General features: G+C 36.0%; 1 protein-coding gene across 1 annotated transcript in view; it reads right to left on the reverse strand.

Annotated features, from left to right (window-relative positions):
- Positions 1-9638, reverse strand: part of DMD (dystrophin) — a 1006632-nt gene that overhangs the window by 393765 nt on the left and 603229 nt on the right. Inside the window, exon 47 of the mRNA XM_010571327.1 lies at positions 9150-9314. Within this exon, the coding sequence (XP_010569629.1) occupies positions 9150-9314 (165 nt within the window). The remainder of the gene's footprint in view (positions 1-9149; positions 9315-9638) is intronic.

Genomic DNA, 9638 nt, shown 5'->3' on the forward strand with positions numbered 1-9638 from the left:
GGGGGTTTTGCGGAAAAGAAACGCCCCCCAATTCCCCCCCCCCCCCCCCCAAGTACCACATTACTGAAAGTTGACTCTAGTTTTTCTCACGTTCTTTGTTTTCTGGACCACCATTAATCAAAACTCGGAATTAAAGGACATAAACTGTTGGCAAGATTTGAATATTTTCCAGGCATTGTTTAATCCTGTAAAAAGTTACTGTTCAATTAATGCTGCAGCTTTTCTGCTCTTTCAAAATTTTGTCTTTGAAGTAGCAATTCACTAATAAAATTCCACTGTCTCAGAAACTTTGAATGTTTTCTATGGATGAACATTTACTTGAAAATGTCTTTAACTAAAGATTGATATTAGTAATAAAAGCTATCAAAAGTACTAGCTACTTCTTTTCTTGGTTAACTAAAATGGTTTTCTCTGGACTGCACTCCTGGAGAGCAAAGAAAAAAAGAATCAGCATATTTTATCTTGCTAATCGAGCAGGGCTGAAAAATCTGTAAACTTCAATTTTTCTGAAGACGTAGAATGCTTGACTTTATAAAAATACTGACCCACAGATTTCAAACACTAAATAGCAAAGCAAATAATCCATAGTAACAGCTAAAAAATAGTAGCAACTAAAAAGGTATTAGCACTAGCCTATTTGCAAGCTTTCCTTATCTCCACCTTACTAGACAATATACTTTCCATTCTTTACATATTTGGGTTATTTTAGGTAATGATTTCTTGCTATGTCACAACACAATAAAATGTCCTCACTATGTGTGTGTGCACACATGTACATAGTGGACATGAGTGGTTCTTTTTTTAACTGTAAAAAACCCTTTAACTCCCACCTAAAGTATTTTTCTAAAGCCTTAGCACTCCACAAATGTTGCATGGACTACATTTAAAAAGTGCACTCTGACTGTAACAGATCACAGAATGTTAATTTTATCTTAGTCACAGTTGCGGTAGGTTGTGATAGGAAAGCTTTTACTTCTGTTTTGTCTTATCCCGTCATTTTGATTTTTATATATTTAAGAAAGCCCTATTATTCTAGTTCTGTTAGACTGAAACCTGACTTCTGAAACTAACAGTTCTTTGAAGCCTTCTGGGGTTCTTCCTGTAAGCAAAAGATCTGGGAATATCTAATCAAAATTCTCAATGTCTTGGGGTCCTATCACACATATAATTGGAATTAAACAGGACTATGAATAAATAAATATTTAGACAAAAAGAAAATTGAGAGAAAGCAAGAGAAAAAGTTGGTTAGACTTTCTGAAGATATTTTCTTGAGCTGCCAAACAACTAGTGAAGTATCACTCGTTACCCTCCCTTCCAGGATTCCTTTTATTCTTTTTCTTGCAGGTGAAGTAAACAGATCTCAGCAGAACAGTCAGTAGGAGGAAATAAAGGTCAGTACTTGCACAACTTCCTTTAGCCATAATTCTGGGGCTCCACAGATTGTTGATGCCGTAGGCAAAGCTGTTTCAAAGTGTAAAGTATAGGTCTATATCCACATGTTCTGAATAACATAACCCTAAAAGGTTTAAGTATATTAAATTTGGACAGCTGGATCAGAATAAATAAATTTCAAAGTGCTCATGTCCTTAAATATTCCATTAAGGAGACAATGCAGAAGTGACTATGCCTTCCATAACAGCAACATTTGCCATGTACTTAGACTCTGATTAGCTGACTTAGCCAAAATAAGATTGTGATTAAAGATAACCACATTATTATCAGGACCACAAAAATAATTGCTTTGACCACAATAATAATTGCTTTTTGAACTAATACTAATTAGATACTCTATATTTGCTTTCTTGTCCGAATTAGAACAACAGTACTGATGGTTAACAAACAGAGTTTAGGGGAAAGCTTGATTACTGTCTATTAATGCAGTATTGGAACTCTCTCTAGTTTGGCAAACAAAGCAGTGACAGAAAGATGAAGCTAAACAAACTCAGCTGAGGAAAAATGTGCCGGTTTTTAAGTCAACTGTTGAAGTAATTTACCACAACATATGGATGACTGTCCATACGTGGAAATTAGAAACCCATCTTGTTTTGATTGGTTTGGTTTTGAGAAAGGTGTGCTGCAGTTTAACCAGGAACTAATTCAGAAAACTGAAACAATTACTTTATAGAGCAGGTCTGACTGGATGATCCAAGCAATATCTTCTGACTTTGTGTCAAACCAACTATACTAATTCTATGCACATCTCTGATAGACAACAAATAGTTGTCTGTTCAAAGTCAGCTGCAGCGTTGTCATATATCATGCAATAGCTGTAACTGCTTCTGTTTAACAGGTCTTTCATATAAAATTTTAATATTCCAACAGTATATGAGGGCTTGTTTTAGGGGCTCTTGTTTATATTAATATTTATGACAAAGAGAATACCTGGCAGAATGGTTGTCAATGATGTCTAGGTTAAAGAGGAAAGTGGAGACCATCCTATCAGAAGTTTGTGCATGTCCGCACCTCAGTAACTGCTACACAGCTTGCTCTGTTTTTAGTCTAGTATCTGCTGCTATTAGATGGATGTCCCCATCCCCATACAGTTCTAGCCCAAAGAACTGCCAAAGTACCGTGGGAAATATATCTCAAAATACTACGAAACTGCCAGAGACTTGAAAGCAGCAAGGCTGCCCTCAGAGACCCCAACGAGCAAGGCAGAAGTGGAGCTAGTGCTTTTTGGATCAGGATCCAGACAGATCTGAAAAGGCTAAATAAAACTTCCTTACATCAAAATTCACTCACCAAGAGACAGTATCTCATATCATCCACGTTATCCTGCAGGACCCCAGCTTTGCACTGAGAGGATATGGTTGCACTAACAGTTGAAAAAGCCGCTATCACGTCCTAGGATTTAGGTTTACTTATGTGACTAAGGAGTGTGGCAATACAACCAGCAAAACCATTACATTTCAATGCTCACGAGTTACAAAACGCACATCTTTAGCTGTGGATTTTTACTGACAAAGAAAGAATACACTGCTAAGAAAAATAGAGTTGTTCAACATAAACTGAAAGCAAGACCAGGCGAACAGACTTCACTCTAGCCACACATCACTAGTACTGAGAGAAGTACTGGTAAAAAAAAATACCAGCACGTAAAAAACAAGCACATAGTAAGAGCTGAAATTCGACATGTCTACACTGAAGGTGTCTCCTGATATGGCTACATCCAACAGCTGTGGCTATAACACCAATAACCTAGACACCAGTGCTGGCCGAAGCTGTACTATAAACAAAGCTGTTCAGTATCTCAATATTGTTCTATGTCACAATGCAGACAATTTTTGTAGCATTTTCTTTGCACCATTTTGTAAAATTGGAAATTCATGATGATTTCATCTAAGTTTGTGAAGTATGAATACTAAATCATGCAAAATAGCTGTCAGAATGAGAATAACTCCAGGTCAAAGAGCGAGTGCACAGAGAAGTCATACTGTTAGCTTAGAAAACTAGAAAAGTCCATAGACCTGTAAAAGACACAATGTAAAATATACCCTAGATGCATGAGAAGCTACACTGAAGGTACACTGCAAACCTGGGAGTGTTCCAGTGTTCACAAGTAGCAGTAGAGTCAAGAAATTCTCATAGGTGTAGATTTCACGCCTTCCCCATGCATATACATAAGTATGTCACAGGAGCAGTTTGTATTATGCTATTATTGAGAAGGAAGATTATGTCCATGTGGTGAAAAATTATCAACACTTAAAAAGAACTAAGATCTATCCTAATAAATTGGTAGCTTGCAAATATGCATTTCAATGTTGATTTATTTGGATAGGTTTTTTTAAATTTTTTTAAAATCTTTGACTGTTTATAGAAGAAAACTGTAATTAAGGGTTAACAACATGAGTGAAGTAAATACTGCTACAGATGTTTTTTAAATCCTGGGAATAAAGAATCCTTTCTCTACTCTTATTTATTGAGTGAGAAATGAGTGAGTTATTAAAGCCTACTTGGGATTTAGGAAACCACTGCTAAAAATTATGGTGCCTAACTGAAGGCCTGGGTCCTAATTATGGCACTGCAGTCTCTAAATTATGGTCAAGAAAATTATGAAGACAGATTATATTGGCATAAAATATATTAGGGTTTCCTGACCCATGCTATAATTCTTTAAAGTAAGCAGAGAGCTATGATAGCAGAATGCGGTGAAAGAAAACAACATTTTCGACGCAGCAGGGCATGTGTTTAACAGTAAATGCTGTTATAAATTACAATGCATTTCTTGGGAATGAATAACTTTTAAAAGTTTTATTTCAACAATTTTGTAGTGTTTACATTTTTCTTAACATTTTTACTGCTTTTTAAGCTGAAAAACTTATGTACTCTAGAAGCTGAGATGTTGTCCAAAGCTTCAAATGGCACAAAACATTCCACAGATCGTAGGACTACTAGGTGCCCCAGCATGTGTCTTGGTCACCACAAGGTCCTACTCCACAAGAAACATGCTGGACTTGTCCCATCTCTTTATGTCTGCAGCTTCTTAACTCCTGTTTCCCAACTGCATTACAGTGAAGTAGAAAGGAGCCTGTTCCACTACCTACTCTTGTACTAAAGCGTGGGTACAAGTCTAGGAAACAACTGGTACTAAGCATCTGCAAACCTTTTGTAGGGCTGGAGGAGGCTGATATGATGCTATCTAATTATTCACCTGCAAATGCCTCTCTAATAAATGGTTAATAAATGCAAGGGAACAAAGAGAGAGCCTTTTCTTAAATAAGTGACTATATCAGGTTGGGCAAGAACATGCGCTATGTCATCCTGTGCTAATGTAAGGGCCACAGACCACTTGGGATTTTGAAATCCAGGATGTAGGTAGGCTGCAGACATTGGCTGGACCCCATCACAGTCAACGGTGGTACCAGTCTGGATTCCGCATTGCGAGGGTATGTACAAGGGCAGAGCCATAAGAGACCACTCTTCAGGAACTGAAAGCCTGCTAAATGACAGATTTTGGCATTTTTAGTGGTCCTACTGCTGCAAGACTGAGTGTTATCATGTCCATAACCTCATGTTACATGGGAGCACAGTCAGCGCCCTGGGTCGAGATCATACAGATCCATACCGCTATGATCTGAAAGCAGAAGGGGACTGCATGACTAAGTCAAATGACACAGAAAATGAACGATGCCGGTGACAGTGAACCTCTCCCTTTCATTTAACTAGTTTGCATCCTTCCCTGAATTTTTACCTGATGCCAGGAGTAATGAACGAAACAGGGAGAGGGCACATGCTCAAGCTCTGCAGCATGACTGCCCAGACCATTAAATTGGGAGCGTTGCTTCCAGCACGGACCAAACTGCACTGTCTGAGACAGTGCCCAGGCATGCCCAGGGATTAGCATGAGCCACAGATGCAGCAACAGGCAGTTTGGATGGAACTGTTTTCTTTGGGGGGTAAGAGTGTTGCTGAAAGGACTTAAGCTGTGCTGCATCAGTTGACCTCTAGCCCAAAAAATGGTCCTGACCACTTTTTATTTACTAAACTAGATGTAGTCTTAAGAGCTATAAGAAGAATTTTAATCTCCCCACCTTTCACCAAGCCCAATTGTGTATTTGGGTCTTAAAAGTCTTACTGTTTTGTGAAGCTCTCTGTAACAATATGTAATAATTTCTCCTTTGGTTGCACCTTTGCTATTCTCATAGAATTGCTTTTGTGCCACCATTAAAGGTTAACACTGCTGGTGCTTTTATTTCATCTTTCTTCTAAGTGCAAATTTAAGGGACTTCTCACCTATTTTTAATAGTTAATTTTTGCACAAGTGGAAAAAAGGCTATGAGCTTTTAAATTAGTATTAGTTCACAGAAATTGCAAGTTATCAGTATGAATTGGGCAAGGAAAATTCACAGATATTCTCTTTTATGTATTTATTATGCATGTATTATACAGATCAATATTATTTTAAAAGGTTAAATCAGATTATCTGATAAGGACATGCATTTATTATATCCTTTGATTTATGGAGGAAACTGTGATGTTAGTTTATCAGATTATAGCTGCATGCCAAAAGTAAAGGTTACTACAGTTTTGAGAGAAATAAGTCACTGTATTTTGGAAAATTCTGTCAGAATAATTCTAATTAGTGTTTTAGATGCACTTTGATTATAGTCTATCAAGTTTTAATTTCAGCTACCACACACTTCTGTAACTGAAATTTGCTCCAGGTGAGTAAAAATGCAAGAAACTTGCTTTAAAACAGGCATATTATTTTAATATGATTGCTAACTTGTTAAAGACACCCTTTGCATTCATTCATTTAAAACAAACACATATTCCCATCCTATTTCTCTTCTACCAGTCCCACCCACCTGTTCTTCTCATCATTGATTTCCACCTGCTCCTGAGGCCAGAAAATTTCTAACACTCACTATTTTGTGGTGGCTTTTAGAAGCGAATATCCTTATAGTACTTAAAATCTATATCCAAATCTTTGCCACTCATGTTAGTTTTGGAACTTTTTTCCTAAACAAATAACTTAGAAAACAAAAGAGATAGGAGAGGACTTAACATCTGAGAAGGGAAGAGAAGAACATTACCTTGCAGGCTTAGTAATAGTACAAAAAGCACTTACAGAAAAGACAATGTCCCAATTGAAATTAAAATCTGTAAGCCATCATGTCAATACCTATAACAAAAACAGTCTGGTTTTCCCGAGGACTTACATGAGCCTGGTCTTTTTCACTCAAGTGCTATATTCACAAGTTTGATTATCAGTTTTAAGCCTCTTTTTCCTACCTTCCAGGTTTTTAGAATATCTAAAAAGATTCTTTGTAAAATTTCTTATTCCATCTCTTTTCTAAGAATATTAACAATAACCTTTTCATTCTACTAAGTGATCATCAGTCACACTTGTTTCTGAAAAAAAGGAGTTATTAAATCCTATAGAAGATACTTCAATGTTCTCTGGATAATGGTGAAGTAATTAAAATGGTGGTAGAACAAATGCTGAATATTTATAGAGTATTTGGGAACACCAGAGCAAAAGACTTTGTTGAATACATCCCTTCCCTAGGTAATCATGCAGATGTCCTTACTTTTTTTAAAGGTAGCATTAGCTACACTGGATAGTAATTTAAAAATAAACATAATCGTAATCGCATCAACAATGATTCAAGAGCATGTGTATGCACATGCTTTACCCCATGTAGGACAGCATGTTAGCATGGGTCTGAAATGTGTGTTTGAATTTGAGTATAAAATTGATTATCGTCATGAATAGGCTGCTTTCCTGAATTATAGCTACTAATTTTTGGTGTATGTTTTGTCATGATTAACAGTCTCAAAACTCTCACTATGCTTATTCTTAACCTTAAAAAAGTTGTAAGACTCCCATTGGCCTTCAGAGATATTTAATATAGAGTCTTTAATGCAAGAGATTCTCTACTTGAAGAAAATTGCAGTCTGGGTAAACCATCAGCCAACAACCTTTTAAGAAGTTAAACCTACGTCTTTTAAAGGCAATCCAAAGAGATAACATGCAGATAAAAGCCAGCATGCTTTATATGCTTACAGCCCTTACAATAGTGTAAACAACTAGCTGTTTCATCTACAATCAAAACTGGCCAAGCTTTAAATCTAAGTGATCTAAATTTATCCATGAAAGAAATATGGTAGGGTCTTTCACAGAGAGAAAGCTTATTTGCCTTTCTTTGATGCTCTTCATCATTCCCCCACCTCTCTAGACATACATGTTTTCATCCCACCACTTCGGGACTACAGATTTTTTTTTTTTCTGTTCTTTCAACAGTTTTTCAGAAATATTCCTGTCACATCACCATAAGAGGACTGAAAGAGCCAAGCAGAACATTTCTCTCACAAGCAGTATGACAAGAAATACTCTTATAATTTGTAGCAATTTAGACCTGCTTTTATTTTATATAAAGTTTAATGGTGGAATGATTCTAGAAATAAAGGAAACAGAATGGAAAAATATAAGAAAAAATGGATGAATCATCTAAAAATTTTTGTTAAAATACAGGAAATAAGGATAGATAATTTTCTTGAAAGCAAAATTCCATCACTCATTCAGTATAAATACAGACATTTGCAGAGCTATACTAATTTTATCTTTTAAAAAGGGAATGAATGTCTTTGCTGAACTCATTCTGTCAATTATAGGACTGCAACAGGACTTGAGTTTCACTGTCTTATATAACGTGATTGTATGACATAAAAAGTGTTTTGGCATTAAAACTGTTCTTTAAAAGAAACTAAGCTAAAGTGAATTTAATAAACATGCTCAGCAAAACCACATATCTTCAGAAGCAGTTATTATTCCATTTCATGGAAGGCAAGAAAAGTTTTAAATATTTACAGGTTTTTTTCTTTTTTTCACTGAAAATTGCATCATCAAAAATAATACAAAAGCCAGTGTCTTGTGTTTAATCTTCATCTAGGTGAACAAGATGCTCAGCTACTCTAAACCAAAGAAATTTCATGGATTTCAATAAGCTATTGTATTTTAAATGTTTCCCCAGTTTATGTGAAGATAAGCTCATATATGCATAGGAAAAATGCCAGGCCAAAAGGTGTAAGTATACACCCGGCAAGCCAGTTGATTCTAATCAGGTTTTTTCATCCTTAACTTCTCAGGCCTCACCCAACCCACATACAGGCATTTTTAATACCTAAATACATATCAAGGATCAGATTACAAATATTTTGCTCACAATTATTAGACAACCAGCTTTATGGATAACTGGAATGTTCCCTGTGCAGTTAGATATCTTTCCTTGCAATATGAGAATCATGATATGGCCCTGACTATTCTGCTTTTCATGTAGTCTTATTAATTTTAATGAAATAGTTTAAATGGTCTAACACCAATATTCTGAATTTGAGTTTGCTTTGTATTAAAATTTGACTTATCAACTTTTGGGGGTATTGTTTCATGTATATGATATGGCAAAAATAATAGATTATATTTATAATTCACCTTGCAACCATTGGTTCTAAACTGCCCTATCACTAGATACTATTTAATGGAAAATAATAAAAGTTTTCCTTAATTCATAGAACTTTGAACTTTTGGGGACTATTGCCAACTTCTGCCTCGGAGCTATATTGTTAATACAAACTATATAGCTAATATTGCAACTGACTTTTTGACCACTAAATATGCTGATACTTCTTTAAAATGGAAGATTTACCTTAATATCAAAAGCTCCTGGCTGACCCACTTTGTTATAAAGCTCCAGCTGGTTCTTGACAGGCGTTACCCACAATATCACCTGATTTAATTGTTGATCAAGTTCAATGAAATCCTTGAGAAGAATTTCTATTTCCTTTTGTTTCTCTGGAAGCTCTTTCGACACCTGAAAAAAATGCCAGAAGCCATTTTTTTGGTGGGGAAAAAAAAAAGTAACATAAAGCAATTTAACACTACACCTGTATACGTTTCTATAAAATATTAAAATACGAGTTTTATACACTGGTAGGAAGAAGGGAAGGAAAGAGTAGACCCACCAATCAAATTAGTATGGTCAGTATCTTGCAAGTCAGTCAAAACACACTCCTTCCTTAAAAAAAACCCACCCACCCACCCCAAAAAACCCCAAACCAACCAACCAACCAACCAAATTCCCCCCCCCCCCCCCCCCCCAACACAACACACACACCCCCAACAAACACCAGAAACA

Source organism: Haliaeetus leucocephalus, unplaced genomic scaffold, assembly GCF_000737465.1.
Source record: "Haliaeetus leucocephalus isolate CR32 unplaced genomic scaffold, Haliaeetus_leucocephalus-4.0 Scaffold317, whole genome shotgun sequence".
Lineage (NCBI taxonomy): Eukaryota > Metazoa > Chordata > Aves > Accipitriformes > Accipitridae > Haliaeetus > Haliaeetus leucocephalus.